This window comes from Aquarana catesbeiana, linkage group LG09 (assembly GCF_042186555.1).
Source record: "Aquarana catesbeiana isolate 2022-GZ linkage group LG09, ASM4218655v1, whole genome shotgun sequence".
NCBI lineage: Eukaryota > Metazoa > Chordata > Amphibia > Anura > Ranidae > Aquarana > Aquarana catesbeiana.
The window spans coordinates 225,930,262-225,947,000 of NC_133332.1; the positions used below are offsets into that span (position 1 = coordinate 225,930,262).

The 16,739-nt window shown below is 41.8% G+C and overlaps 1 protein-coding gene across 1 annotated transcript; it reads right to left on the reverse strand.

Moving 5' to 3' along the window:
• Positions 1 to 15,370: 15,370 nt before the first annotated feature.
• On the reverse strand, positions 15,371 to 16,339 carry LOC141108999 (olfactory receptor 1f45-like). Its single transcript, XM_073600957.1, has one exon. It carries the CDS (start codon positions 16,337 to 16,339, stop codon positions 15,371 to 15,373), a length of 969 nt encoding a protein of 322 aa, XP_073457058.1.
• Between the last annotated feature and the right edge of the window lie 400 nt (positions 16,340 to 16,739).

Sequence of the window (16,739 nt, forward strand, 5' to 3'; positions counted from 1 at the left end):
GTGGGGCAGATGTACAGGGGGTTACAGTGGTGGTGCAGATGTGCTGGGGGGACAGTGATGTGGAGTGGCAGGAATTGGAGCTGATCTAAGGCATGAGAGTGCAGGATGTTAATTTCTCACTATTACTGAAGTAGTTTACAGCATTTACTTTATAAAAAATCCTTTACGTTAATGAGAGTATGAAGTTGACACTTTTTTGATATAAAATCGGCACGCTCAATTTCTTTGAAAACATTTTTCAGCACACTGTGCTCAAAAGGTTGCCTACCCCTGATTTAGACACATTGAAATACAAGTTCAATGGCAATTATTGAGGAGTGTTGGTGATTTTACCTATTGCATTTGATTTTCCTGTGATGTGAGAGCCATTATCACAGGCAGTATAGACAATACTTTGTTTCCATTTATTTTGTCTGCGTCTAACTGCATGGAAAGAGTAAGTATGAGGAATGCCATCTGCTCCGGGTATTTAGGCACGTGCCGTCCACCCAATAGCAGAATCATGGGTGTATATATACCAGGGGGTGACCGATATTGTTTTTTGCAGGGCCGATACCAATTTTTGCTGCCTTTAGGTCGATAGCCAATATCGAGTGCCAATATTCTGTAGATTTAAACTTTTTTTATTTTTACGCTGTCCTTTTTTCAATTTTTTTTCAGTTTTTTTATCACTTTTATTTCTGTCACAAGGAATGTAAACATCCCCTGTGACAGGTCCTCTTTATGGAGGAATCTGGGGTCTATAAGACCCCAAACCCCTCCTCTGCACTTGAAAGTATTCAAAACGTCTCAATCTGTATTTTTGAATACTTTCTATTTTTTAAAACTGGCATATTTAGGATGCCAGTAATCCGGAAGTGATGTCATGACATCCAAGACACGAACAAAGCCGATCTGGGTGGGACGGGAGACCCGGGCTGAGCGGTGGGAGGGGGAAAGGGGGCTGCTTGTTATAACAGCCGAGCTGCTGGCATCACCCCGGTACAACCCCTTGAAGCAATATCGGTACGTTTGTGACCAACACCGTAGCTTCAAAAAAAAGTGAATATCGGTCGCACCGATAATTGATCGACCCCTGATATATACGTGATTCTGCACTTACACCTGCAGGGGGTGCATGCACGCCACCGGCGGGCCTCTTCTGCTGTGATAATTCATAGAAGAAGCTGATCTGCGGGCACCAGAAGTCAAAGTCCTTCAGCACCTGCCAATCATTGGTAAGCCACAAATAATGGGGATCTGCCTATGTAAACAAGGCAGATCACCGTTCTGACAGGGGGAAAGTGATGGATTCTGTGTCCTTGCAAAGCAGGGACTAAAAGCCATCTCTTCCCTTCGTTAAAAGCAGCATATACAGTACACAAAAACACTGGCTAGGCACACAGTTAACCATTTGATTGCCCATGTTGTTAACCCTTTCCCATCCAGTGTCATTAGTAAAGCGACGGTGCATATTCTTTAGCGCTGATCACTATATTAGTGTCACTGGTTCCCACAAAGTGTCAGTTAGGTGTCCGACTGTCCACCGCAATATCGCAGTCCCGCTATAAGTCACTGATCGCTGCTATTACTAGTATAAAATAAATAAAAATGTCATATATCCCATAGTTTGTAGACACTGTAATGTTCACATTAAACCAATCAACAGGAAAAAGAAGTTCCCTAGAAGTGGGACTTTTAGGGCACTAAAAAAAGAAATCAATAATGTATAAAACATTTTTTTTTAAATATATAATTTATTGAAAAGTAGGTCATAGACAAAAATACTGAACATGGTCATGAAGACTAGAAAAGAATAATATATACAACTGTAGATACAGTATCCTGTACTCGACGTGTTTCAGAGCTGAATGTCCATTCTTTCATCAGGGGTTAACAGGATGTATATGATCTATCAAGTTCAAATACAGTCAACAATGAGTTTAAACATTTCTCTAGTCGCATACAAATGTGAGAGACATATATGTTCAATAACTCACACTTGGTTCAGTTGTATATGGATGAGAAAATCCATGTTCACATTAAAAACAGTGTCACATGAGGTCTCCATCAACTGTCCGCTTTACTATAAGTATTTGCAATAAAAATGCCTCATTATGAAAAAACAGTTGTTTCTGGAAATGTGTGTGTGATCGTGAAAAAATGAGAGAACTCTGCCCAACCTAAACCAAAAATTTGAGAAAAGGGTCAAGACTCGCCCAGACCCATTTCTGAAATTTTTGGTTTAGGTTGGGCAGAGTCCCCTAATTTTTTCATGATCCCACATATTTCCAGAAACTACTGCTTTTTCATAAAGAGGCATTTCTATTGCAAATACTTATCGTAAAGCGGACAGTCGATGGAGACCTCATGTGACAGTGTTTTTTTTGCGAACGTGGATTTTCTCACGCATCTACAACTGAACCAGATGTGAGTTATTGAACATATATGTCTCTCTCATATTTGTATGTGACTAGGGAAATGTTTAAACTCACTGTTGACTGTATTTGAACTTTATAGATTATATACATCCTGTTAACCCCTGATGCAAGAACGGACATTCAGCTCTGAAACATGTCGGGTACAGGATATTGTATCTACAGTTGTATATAATCAGTATTTTTGTCTGACATACTTTTCAATAAATTATGTGTATTTTCTTTAATAATTTTTTTTTATACATTATTGATTTCTTTTTGTAGTGCCCTAAAAGTCCCACTCCTAGGGGTCTTCTTCTTTTTCCTGTTTCTATGGGATGTGGCACACTGGGAATTTCATATCATTAAAACACCTTTCATTAAACCAATCAACATTCGCTTATTGGGATTTTTTTTCTTACCAATAATATGTAGCAGAATACATATTGGTCTAAATTTATGAAGAAATTAGATTTTTTTGTTTTTGTTTTTTTTTTTTTTTTTGTTTCTGAATTGTCTGTTTTGTTTGCATTAATTTTTTGCCCTATAAACAAAAAAAATAAAGTGATCAAATACCAACAAAAGAAAGCTCTATTTGTAGGGGGGCGGACATCAATTTTATTTGGGTACAGTTTTGAATGACCACTCAATTGTCAGTCAATTGTCAGTTGCTGCATCGCAAAAAATGGCCTGGTCATGAAAGGGGGGGGGGGGGGGGGGGCGCGTGTCAACCTTTCAGGAGGTCAAGTGGTTAATGTCCTTACTCATTGGAACCTAGAAATGTATATGCTGCCCTGCAAGCATTGTAATCTAGTGCTGTTTCTTAGCCTAGGCTGCCTCCGCACGAATACAGCGGCCAGCTTGCTATAGCGCTGCATTTGTAAATATATTATGGGCAGTATGCAGTGCTTGGCCAAGGGGGGGGCCAGACCAGCTGCACGCAATCTTACTGGCGAAGGCGGAGCCTTATGCTCTGCCTACCCTCCTTTGTGCAGCTTTCTACACTGTATTGTCTCCCCAGGCGGGGTCTGTCGAGGAGGATCTCACTATCATCATCTCCCTAATTATACCAAGGAGGGCTGGGATGGCCCAGAATTGTGGAGGATCCCAGCGCTGGGATCCTCCACGAAGCTAAAATAAATCTTCGGATGAGATCCAGAGACGGCTCGCCTCACTGCAAGCTGTACAAAGCTCTCAAGATACCCCTCTGATCGGGTAAATGGACACCCCCCCCCCCCCCCCATACATAGAATGCTCTCCAAGTAGTCAGTGTTCCCCCATACATTCTCACACACACACACACATTTGAAGCTCTCATATACACTGCCCCCCTTCTTGCAGTCATACATTACTCCCCCCCCCCCCCATGCAGTCATACATTACCTCCCCCCTATATATTTGAGGCTCTCTCATACACTAACCCCCCCCCCCCATGCAGGCATACATTACCCCCCATGATATATTTGAGTCTCTCCCATTTAACAACCCCTCCCCCTCCATGCAGTCATACCTTACCTCCCCCCCTCCATACATTACTCCATACAGTCAAACATTACCTCCCCCTCCATATTTCTGAGGATCTCCCATACACTACCCCCCCTATATATTTGAGGCTCTCCCATACACTACCCCCCCCCCTCCATACAGTCATACATTACTTCCCCCACCTCAATGCAGTCATACATATACTCGGTGCTCCCCGGTTCCTCTCACCAGCTCCTTGTGGCAACAAATCCCCACGGCTCCTGACTGCAAAACTTTTGTAATGTGTGCCAAGCAGCCAATCACATATAAGGTGCTCAATTTGGAAATTAATATACAGATCTTGTTGCAATAAAGTGATCTGTGCTGCAAACTCATTAAACAGTCTTCATTCAGGGAAGGTTCATGTACTGCAAAGTTTGTATTGATTTCAGCATGCATGGAGCACTTTGCACATACTGAAATCAATTCAAACTTAGCAGTACATGAACTTTCACTGAATGAGGACTGTTTAATGAGTTTGCATTGATTTCTGCATGTGCAAAGTGCTCCGTGCATGTTGAACTCAGTGCAGACTAATTAAAGAGGAGGTCCAGCCCCCCCCCCCCATCAAATACTGTAGCTGCTGACTTTTAATATTAGGCACTTGCGTATCCCGGGATCCAGCGACGTCGGCACCCCAGCCGATTTTTGGATCAGCTCTTGGGTGCTGCCGCCACCATTCATGTTAAGGGAAACCAGCAGTGAAGCTTCACAGCCGGTTCCCTACTGCACATGTGCAAAACAAGCTGCGCTTTCTGAATGGCCTGGCGGTGGAGGAAGGAGGAGGGCTGAACTTCCAAGGGATGGCGCCGTCTCCCGGAAGTGGGGAAAGGTACCTGTCAAATACAGATACCTGGTCCCTTCTCCCCCCTGAAAGGTGCTAAATGTGGCACCAGAGGGGGGAGGAAGCAGAGCTTCCATGTTTGGGTGGAACTCCGCTTTAAACAGTCCACATTTAGTGAAAATTCATGAACTGCGAAGTACTCCGTGCGATAATATATGATTCATATACACTAATAAACTGTGATATTATGAAACTGATGAGGCAGCACTATCAAGCTGCACTGATGGCCACTGATAAGCTGCACCATTGGGCTTGGCACTGATACCCATTAATGAGGCGGCACTGATAAGCTGCACTGATGGCCACTGATGAGGCTGTACTGATGGACTGCACTGATGAGGCAGCACTCTTAAGCTTCACTGATTATAAGACACTGAAGGGGTGTGGTTTACAGAAGACAGGGTGGATCTTAAACAGGAAGAGGTGTGGCCTTGACAGGAAGGGGTAGGTCATATTTAAATTAGGGGTTGCACGCATTTAGTCAGGCCTAGGGCAGCACAAAACCTAAATACACCACTGTGCTAAGCCCACTTACTACGTCAAAGTACCTCATTATCAGTGGGTCCTACATTAGTAATAAAATGAAAGATCCTGTGTCTCAACCAAGGGAGACAAACTTCTCTTTATGGGAGAACTGAAAGGACTCCTCCTATGAACTGGTGGTCACTAATAAGAGGTAATGAAGGGGAGTGACCTTTAAGGCCAGGTGGGTCCTAGTGTGTTGTATTTCCAACCCAGCTTAGCCCAGTTAGGGAAGCCATTTCCTCCACAGTTGGAGGAGGAAAGTCTCATGATGAATGCCAGTCTGCTGGGCTAGAGAGCATTCTTGACTTTGTTAGTTCAAGAAACATGGTCGTTGGAGGAAGCTTGACTTCAGTCAAAATTTTGAAACTTGGGGTGATTTGGTGGACTTTATCTGTAATCGGCATCTGGATCTGGGAGAATGGACTGTCCGTCCACTTCTAGCCCTTTGCCACAGATGGGGTCCGCTGGATGTGGACCTGTTGGCATTCAGATTTAACAACAAATTGAACAGGTATGTTGCCAGGTGCAGGGATACCTGGGCCCTAGTAGTGGAAGCTCTAGTGATGCCATGGGGTCAGTTCGACCTGATCTATGCATTTCCACCCCACCAGATTCTTTTTCCCACTCCACATGATCGAAAAAGGAGGGCATTCCAGTGATCTTGACTGTGCTGGACTGGCTCAGGAGGACTTCGCAGACCATGGCTTATTGGTCAAAATTCCTTGACAGGGATGTTGGTCCTGCTGCAGTTGATCCCACATTTAAGCCAGTCATACATGAATCGAATCACTGCTGAAATTGACAAATTTCTATTGATGTATGGGTAGGCTGGTTGTACAGAATTCCATCTACCAATCCAGCCTGTTGTAAAATTTCCACACAATCGGCACCGCTGGCTATAGCCTGCAATGCTGATCAGTGTATTATGACGACCTTCAGAATACAATACCTCCGTTTGGATGATTTCCCCATCCACACACTCGATGTGAAAAATTACGTTTTTTTTTTCTCCTTCAACCCGCTGGTTGAAGGGGGGGGGGGGGGGGGGGATCATGTATGGGCTGCTTTAGAGAGCATCTACAGCAAATTGATGTGGATTTAAACTTTAGTTGTTAAGGTTTGTGGAAGTCTTCCTAGATTATCCCCAACATAGGTTTCAGGTCAGTACACATGTGTAGGATAATACTTTGACTAAAGTGCTGGAATGCAGGAACCTGTGTCTAAATAGCATCTATGGTGTGCAAGGGATGTATCTTCAGATCTACTCTTGATACCATTATTGAGGGTGCTGCTGGTAGCAAGCGCACCCATGTTTTTCTCAGGGAAACCCTAATTCAAGCTGTAAAGTCCTCTCCCTAGTATGTTGCTAGTTTATGTTGGTATGAAAAAAAACCTGGGATTGGTTGGTGCTTGAGGGTCGTTCCTTACATCTTTGGAGACAATTAAATGAAATAGGGTTTGGAGCAGTCAGAAAGTTCTGGACCAGAATGTCGTAAGTTTAGGACAGGACCACCGTATATGGACTGTGTCTCCACATAGGCTGCATCCCCTGAAACATTTATCATTATAATTTGGGTTGGTTCAGACAATCAGGGCAGGCACCTAATACCACCGAAACAGAACCCTCATAAGTAGTTTCCAAGATTGGAGTATTATTGAACTTTTGGCTATGCTTATCCAAGTTCCTCTCCTGTCTTCTGTGTCCATGGTGCTCGCAAGGTCCTGTTCCTAATTTGCTACATATACAGAGGAGGGGGAGCCCCTGTTATTCAGTGTATAGTATAATATGTATATAAATTTGGGCAACCCTGGGAAGTGCAGGCAAATATGTTCAAAGGATGTTTTAGTGTAATGGAAATTGTGTAGCGTCCAGAAGGTCTTTATCTTATGTCTCATTTGTAAGAAATGAAAGTGCTCTAAGCTAGTTGCATCATGGCATTCTTGGAGTAGGGCCCAAGGAGGAAAATTGTGAGAGGCCAGAAAATGGTTGCCATATGTAGTCCACCGGACAAAGAACCCTGATTTATTCAGACAGGAAAAAGTGTGTTATTGAGTATGGGCAATAGGGGTAAGAAGGGGACACTAATATGCAAGGGTAGCGAACTGGGTCCCAGAGCGGCCCACTGTGTGTCATTAGAGGCAAGCCGGATGGGTGGCCCTTGTGTTGGAAGCCACAGGTAGTGTTCTCTCTTTTTTTTAATTTTTTTATTTTATTTTAACTGTTTTCTGCCCTCTTCTCCCGTGTCTTGTTACTGTAACAGACATGAAAACATCCTCACAGGGTGGTACTGTGAATGTATAGACCGATAATAAAGTGCCACATCCTAATAATTTAAAACCATGCAAAATGAGAGAACCATGGACATTTTAGGCACCAAAACAACAATGGGTTTGTATAAAAATATACAACTTTTAAAGTTTTTGTGCCTAAAAGGATCAATGGTTCTCTCATTTTGCAGTGTAACAGACATGCCCTATGCCTGCCTTTTGTGATTTGCTTTTCATTACTTGTGGTGTGTTAAATACAGTTTTTACAGTATTAATATCGATATTTCAATAATTCATATTGATGAGGAAAGTTCCAAGAAAGTCCGTTCAGTTCTCGTGTGAAAACTCAAACATTGATTTAATAATTAAATAGCAAGAACAATATCAAAATGTACAGTGTAAACTTATCAATAATATATTACCTTCTTAAAGCGGAGTTCCGCTTAAAAAAAAGTTAAAAGTCAGCAGCTACAAATACTGCAGCTGCTGACTTTTAATAATTGGACACTTACCTGTCCCAGGGTCCAGTGATGTGGGGGACCGAAGCCCCGCTCATCTCCCCCTTCGCTCAAACGCCGTGATTGGCCACACAATCATCTGGGACCTGTGATGTGTCCCAGATGATTGACAAGAGGGAGGGGGCAGAGCTGATCTCCCTTCCTGCACCGAGGGAAGTGACGTCAAGAGCCATGAATGTGTTTTTTTTGGGTGGAACTCCACTTTAAGATGAAGATTGAATCAGATATGTGTCTGTGAAGCTGTATTCAATGTTTCGTGGAGTGTGTCTGCAGCCAAATCTGCCTTTCTGTCCTCTGTTACTAGCTTTTTACTCTTAAAAAGACCCCCAATTTATCTTTAAAAGGGCTGGTTTAAAGTATCTCTGAGATTTTCTTGTAGTCCTACAGAAAATTGCGGGCTTTCCTCCTCACGTGATGGTGGGAGTTGACATTCCTGAGGAGTGGGCCAAGAGGAGCTATATGTAAAACCTTTTAACTTATACAACATAAGTTTCCCTTAACTTCTAAATTCAAATACTACATATATCAGTATGTATATTATATTCATTTAAAATCCAATGTTAATAAAAATATCCTAATCAAAAAATATTGTAGTATAAAGAAATTATATTCTTAACTTACATATTGAACTTTTACATGTGAAAGTATGTGAATCCTTCCTTCTCACAGATGCCGGAAGGTGAAAGGAACCAACTAATTATTGCCATATGTGAGCTCTCCCAAGAAATGCTTATGAGCTTATAACAGCATATACTTTCACAAGTATAAAAATCTTATATAATTTCAGTTTTTCCATAACTAAAGGATATTTTATATCAACTCAATTATTCTGTAAGATCTAATGCCCCATACACACGATCAGAAATTCCATCAGAAAAAACTTGGATGGTTTTTCCGACGGAATTCCGCTCAAGTTTGCCTTGCATACACACGGTCACACAAAAGTTCTCTGAACTTTCGACCGTCAAGAACGCGGTGATGTACAACACTACGACGAGCCAAGAAAATGAAGTTCAATGTTTCCGAGCATGCGTCGAATTGTTTCCGAGCATGCGTGATTTTTTGCGCGTCCGAATTGCATACAGACGAACGCATTTTCGGATAGGAACTTTTTCCAACTGGAAAATAGAGAACCTGCTCTCAATCTTTTGCTGGCTGGAATTCCGCCAGCAAAAGTCCGATGGAGCATACACACGGTCACATTTTCTGACCAAAAGCTCTCATCAGAGTTTTGCTGGTGGCATTTCCGATCGTGTGTACGGGGAATTAGCCATTCATTAATTTGTTAATATTTGTTAATTGATGAATATTAGATATTAGTTTAAAGAAAACTTTCTAACATGGTGTTTTGTATGTATTGTTTTATTCATTTTTTGAGAACCCTGAAGTGTGTCGCAGCTGTTTCACTGTAGGAAGAGATGAGCGTGGGACATTGCATACGTACCAAAACTTTTTTGCTTGATGTAACTTTTTTTTTTTTTTTATAAAGTACTAGTGCTCTATGATAGTTTCAGAATGTCATTATTCCATTGGTGGCCAGGCTAAGACAAAGACTCTAGAAGAATCTATTTGAACGAAAACAGATTGTAGACCCTTGTTGACCCGGTTGAATGGAGGGCAAAAAAAACTTATAAATTGGTTAATTTTGCTGCAGAGACAAAAATACTTTCTGTTTCTCAAAAAAATCTTCCTGGTATGTATTACCTATAAATATAGATGACTATTTCTATGTGGTACTTTTAGAAAAATATCAACACGCCAAAGAACAAACTTTTTTAAGCATTCTTCTGCAACCGAATAACGAGTTGTTCACTCATCTGTTTAATTAAATTGATGTGCATTCAATATACCGTATTTATCGGTGTATAACACGCACTTTTTTCCCCTTAAAATCAGGGGAAAATTGTTGGTGCGTGTTATACACCGATCCCCGTTGATCTCCGCTGATTGTGAACGGAGCGATCGCCGCAGAGATACACATAGCCGAGTGTACTCGGCTCTTCTCGGCTCCGCTCACAGTCACGCCCAGTCCGGGCGTGACTGTGAGTGGAGCCGAGTACACTCGGCTATGTGTATCTCGGCTACACCCAGTCCCTGCGATCTCGGCGGCGCTCACTCCGCTCCGCCCAGTCCCCGCGATCACGGCGGCGACAATTTTAAATCCATCCAAAGCTGCAATGACAAGGCTGCAATGGACTCTGGGGCAAGGCTGCACTGACAAGGCTGCAATGGACACTGGGGCAAGGCTGCACTGACAAGGCTGCAATGGACATTGGGGCAAGGCTGTACTGACAAGGCTGCAATGGACACTGGGACAAGGCTGCAATGACAAGGCTGCAGTGGACACTGGGGCAAGGCTGCACTGGGGCAAGGCTACACTGACAAAGCTGCAATGACAAGGTTGCAATGACACTGACAAGGCTGCAGATGGACACTGATAAGGCTGCATTGATGGGCATTTAAATGTAAGTTTTTTTTTTTCTTAAACTTCCCTCCTAAAAGTTTTTTTCCTTAAAATTCCCTCCTAAACTTAGGGTGCGTGTTATACGCCGGTGCATGTTATACGCCGATAAATACGGTATTAGACCTCTGTGCAGCTCAGAGATTTTATGCAACACTTGAGGCTGCCCATAGACAACCAGATATTTTCCTAAACTATCCTCATGTGAGTTGATCCTGCACCAGATACCCACTCAGTTGGGATAGCAGTGTTGCTTGAGTTCTTCTTTTATTTTAATTAACTTGATTAGTAGACTTTGAAAATCTTCAATTATAATAACCTGCTTTTCAAGGGCCAGTTGGAATGAAAGGTGTGTTGTACAGATGTAAGGTATTCTTGATACATTGGGTCAAAGTAACTAAATACCAATATTTTCAAATCCCTTTTCAGGAAGTATTTTTGTCACTGGATATAACTGAGACTGGGCCACAAATATGGTGTACCACCATGGTAACACACAGTGGCAGCTGGTGGGTTTTTCTTTTGGGGGGGTGGCAAACAACCACCCCCCAGGCAGCCAAGGGTGTGGCACTACTACCACCACCCAGCAGTGTGGCACTACCACCCCCCGGGCGACCGTTGGGCCGACACTTACCCAATCTATGTGGCTGGCTGTGGTGTCCTCCAATGCGGTCCTTGTGGGCGGCGGGGTGCAGGCAGCGACTCCAATGTCCGCTCTTACAGCGGCTTCCTCCGCAGTGTGTTTCCTCTCTCTTCCGACTAAGTGCTAGGCATCCAATAGGATCACCTGACGCTTTGGCCAATCAGGAATCAGGTCTCACAAACTGCCTCCTGATTGGCGGGGAGGAACTTTTGTGTGAAAATAGGGAAAATTCATTCGCTGTCATCACACAATTGGGTGGGCTCGTGCAAATCTCTGCGCTATGAGCCCATGCTTTTTTGAAGCCTATTAGAGCCACTAGCTCTAATGAGGTGCTTAAAAAAAAACACCCACCCCGCAATGGAATCCATAGTCTGGTGCCCTAATATGTATATCAGGGGGCTGGACGCATGGATAGGGGAGGCGGCACCCGTACGCCCTCTAGGGACGGGCCGCCACTGGTAACACACTACCTAAAGACACCTCATTGCCCAACAACCCTATCTTATTTTAGCTTGGCTGTTTACACAGATGCTGCTGGCTAGTAACTCTCCTAGTCTAGCAATTCGCTTCCCTACATACATTCTTACAGGAAAGCCCTATTTTGAGTTAATTTAAAGTTCTTATTTTGACTAAAGCCCTGATGAAGGGAGAGTTTCTCCTGGACTCTGAAATTATTATTATACAGGATTTATATAGCGGCAACAATTTGTGCAGTGCTTTACAATATAAAGGGAGACAATACAGCGTCAATCCAAGAGGGTTAGGAGTGCCCTGCACCTGCGAGCTTACAATCCAATAGGGAGGGCCTGGTGAAACAAAAGGTATTAACTGTGAGGGGTGAAATGATGGGAGAAGTAGAAGATTCGGTTGTTAGCTGAAGGCAGGATAGGCCTCGCTGAAGAGATGAGGTTTCAGGGTTCACCCAAAAGTAGACAGAGTAGGAGATAGCCGGACAGATTGGGGTAGTGAGTTCCAGAGGATGGGAGAGGCTCTGGAGAAGTTCTGAAGATGAGCAAAGGGAGCTAGAGAGCCGGAGATCTTGGAAAGAGCAGAGAGGAAGGTTTGGGTGATATTTGGAGACGAGATTGGTGATGTAACTCAGGATAAAACAAAAGATATGAATCCTGTTTGAAAGCCGGCAAACTTGAACTTCAAAGGTGAAGCATATTGAATTCTATGGGTGTGAACCTCATTAAATTCTGGTTATTTTTTAAGACTTATTAGGCAAAAGAAGTGGGAAGCTGGCCACTGCCATAGGGAAATTGAACCGATGGAGAAAAAGAAAAATATATACAGTATACTGTATATATATATAATTTAGGAGGGAGAAGGTCCTCATGCTGCTTTGAGGGCAACATTGAAAATACACAAATACTTTAAAGAACATGATTGGGGGTTGCCTTAAAGCTGTGCATGGTGTTACAGAATAGTATGATTTTCATGGACAGTCTCAGTGACAATGTACATTAGCAGCACATATTTAGAAACAAAAGGCTTTTATTTGGCATCTGTATCTGTTCTCGTTGATGCAAAATCAAGTTCTCTTTAGGAATTTAGAGACCCCAGATACTACAGCAGTGCAAAACTAGCTAGTAACGGGACAATTTCAAAGGTGGTAATAAGACAAAATGTACTAGCGACAAAGAGTACAGGCAGGTGCTTTTTTTTTTTTTTTTTAACAAGAATTAAGAGACTGCAGATGATAGGCTACTGTAAAACTGGGCATCAGTGGACAATTTAGTGAGCAAGGCTAGGCCAAAATTTACTAGAGAGATTGCAGGCTGTGTTTTTACTACAAGAATTAAGATACTGTAGGGGATAAAGCATGTTAAAATTGGCCAACAACAAGACTGTTTTAATTAGGAATAAAAGGCCTAACTGGTGTATGCCTGACAGTTAAATAAAAATAGGTGCACTTTAAATCAAATAAATCATTGCAAACATCCAAGGTGACAGAAGAAATCATGCAGATATCACATAACAGAATATCATATCCATGAATGAATGCTGTGCATATAAACAATGTCTGCAAATAAAAAAATCTGCAAAAAAAAATTCCAAAAAAATAAAAAGTGAGTCCCCATTGAAGAGTAAAGCTGGGTACACACAATTAGATTATCGGACGAATTTTCGTCCGTTTTTTTTATGCTGCTAGTCCGATATCAAAAGTGAAGAGGTTACTCACCAAACGAAAATTCTCGTACGACAGAATTCAACGTCAGAAGTGATGTAATGTGTTGAATAGTTTTGTATGTGTTCCTTCGTTTCTGAGCATGCGTAGTCTTGCTCTTACAATTTTTTGGGGCCTGAAAACTGTACTAATTGAACGAAAATCGGACCTTGTGTTCACAGTTTTTGACGTCCGAAAATTTGTAATTGCCTGTCGAAAGCACCATACTAACAATCAGAAAATCGGCAGATCGTTCATCGGATTAAATTTTACTTCCGATTTTCTGAACATGTGTACCAGCCTTTAATCATGTAATCAGATCATGTGAAATACTCTTGTGAAAGGAGTATAGTGTCCCACCAGTGTTCAGAAGCTCCTTACTAGGTATTTTGATCTCAGAGAACGAAGATCTAATGCGCCTGCCTGTCACACAGCTATAATATCTTCCTATTCCCTGGTTCTGCAGCACTCCACATCAAACTTACACATAGTGTAAAAGGAACAGAAGGGCAAATCACATAGTATTTTCAAAACAAGATTATATTTATTAAAAAAAAAAAAGACTCCCACGTAGATGAAAGGCCGGCAATGAACAGAGAAACAGCACTGCCACGAGTCCCACAGGCATGCAGGATCACATCACGTACCAAGCCTCGCCAACCCTACGCTTCTTCTGCTTTCATTTCTCTACTTCTGTCAGATCCAAATATGCCTGCCCTGGATGAAGCAGACACAGAGGGGAATGAAGAGAAATGTAGACCATCTGTTTATAGGCTGGTATGCAGGATATTGGTGTGCTGCTGTTTTGATTTTGCTTTGGTACACCAAGCGCAGGGATTTTATCAGTTTTTTCTCTGCAATGATTTTTATATAATTTTCAAGTACCAACAGGCACGGGTTTGCCCAGGCAGGAGGACAATACAATTACACATAATATCAGTCAAATAAAACAAAAAGAATGAACACAAAATCAAACACATTCAACAGGGTATTTGGGATTCTGGACTGGTATCAAGTTGTGCAGTAGGTTGCCCTAGGGCCGGATATCCTAGTATTACCAGACCAGAGTAAATGTAGAAGAAGTGAGAAAATGAAAAGAGGGAAAGAGGAGAGGAAAAGAGGGCAGGTGGTATCATTTTTATAAATTATACCTTAGTTGTAATTTATCTATGGGGAATAGAACAGAATGGCAGGTTTGGGTATACACTGTTTTTGCACTTTTTTTTTAAACTATGCAACAATGTGCTGTGAACAAAAGTCAGGTCACCATTATTTTCCAGCACTGCCTTATCCCTCTTGGGAATGGAGATCACCAGAGCTTCACAGGTTGCCACTGGAGTCCTCTTCCACTGCTCCATGATGACATCACGGGGCTGGTGGATGTTAGAGACCTTGCGCTCCTCCACCTTCCATTTGAGGATGCCCCACAGATGCTCAATAGGGTTTAGGTCTGGAGACATGCTTGGCCAGTCCATCATCTTTACCCTCAGCTTCTTTAGCAAGGCATTGGTCGTCTTTGAGGTGTGTTTGGGGTCGTTACCACACGAAAAGATATAATAAAATATTTACAGTATATATATATATATATATATATATATATAACAGACAAACACAGTTTAACCTAAAACAACTAAAACTAAAAAATAACACACAAAATTATCAAAATAAAATGAAAGGCAAAAAATTCCCCAATAATTAGCAAAATAACCAGCAAAGGGATTGATTACCCAAAAAGCTAGCAATCAGAAGTACAGTTTTTAAACTGACCTTTATCTCTCCTTGTTTAATTCATCAGCTTGCTTCCAAAAAAACTGACACTATGGCTACTCTATGCCCCTCCCCATGGCTCTTCTAATCCTGCTGGGCAAAGTCTAAGGTCATGCAGCGTATTATGGTTTTCAAATATTTTCCTGGGCAAATCTGCACATAAATTCAGATTGACTGCAAATCTAGAACCTGCAAGATTCCCCTGAAACCATGGTAGTGAAGAACCCAAACCTCATTTGTAGTGCATACTGTAACTATAGGATTTTTTTTTTACATATATCTTTCACATCTGTCCTTAACATCCGATGATAGATCTTATTCACAGCAACCTTAATTTGCTGGTTCCTCAAACTATATATAAAAGGATTGAGTAGAGGAGTAAGAACTGAGTACACCACTGTTACTGATCTATTTTCCTCCAATGAATCTGAGGAAGATGGACGGAAATAGGTAAAGAAGATGGTTCCAAAGAAAAGTCCAACAGAAGTGAGGTGGGAGGAACATGTGGAGAATGCTTGGTACTTTCCTATGGAAGACTGAATTTTCAAGATGGCATTGAGAATCCGAGCATAAGAGATAACTACAAACACAAAGGGACTCATGGTTACAAATGAGCCTTCGGTGAACACCAAAAGGTCATACTGTGATGTGTCAGAGCAGGAGAGGGCCAGCAAGGGAGGAAGGTCACAAAAATACTCATGGATTTTGTTTGGACCACAAAACTTCATTGAAGAAACAATAGAGATATGTAACAGAGAATGTAAAGATGTAAATGTCCACGAAAAGACTATCAGAGCCAAACACATTGTCCTGTGCATGATGGATAAGTAGCGTAGAGGGTTGTTGATGGCCACCAGACGGTCATAAGCCATAATTGCCAGGACAAAACACTCCATGCTCGCTGTACAAAACAGAAAGAATAACTGGCTTATACATCCTTCAAAGGAAATGGATTTCCGATCCCAGAAAAGATTGTTCAACATAAGAGGAGCCGTTACTGAGCTAAAACAAATGTCAACAAAAGAAAGATTTCCTAAAAAGAAATACATCGGGTTGTGCAGCTCCTGGCTACTGACAATCACAGCTACTATGAGAGCATTACCCAAGAGTGTTACTAGATACATTAGGAAGAAAAGAGCAAATAATGGCATTTTCTGGTCTTGACTATGGGACAGGCCCAGGAGGAAAAACTCTGTGACCCTAGACTCATTGATTCTGTTCATTGGAAATTCACAGCTGAAAATACCAAAAAATGTATTGTGTATTTGACATTACCAATAATCCATTCTTAGTGCATGCAAATCACTATTACTAACTTGAAAGCATATAGCTATTCCTCATTCATTAGAACTTCCACTTCCACAAATTTGTTTTCAGAATACTATTTATTCAACCCCCCATGCTCCCACCTCTGCTACACAATGGTCTTTTAGGGGATTTTTTTTTATTTTACTTTTGTTATGTATTACCTTTTCAATATTAAAACGTGTAGCAATAGAATGTGTAGCCTAAAGGGCTGCTTAGTGTTTCATAACAAAAGTATATTCATACAGTCTAGTATTGTGGCACCATTAACCAGTTGACCTCCAGAAGATTTACCCCCCTTCATGACCAGGCCATACT

Bases quoted from the DNA above. Each gene is read 5' to 3' on its own strand.
- LOC141108999 (XM_073600957.1), bottom strand. From the start codon at position 16,339: ATGAACAGAATCAATGAGTCTAGGGTCACAGAGTTTTTCCTCCTGGGC.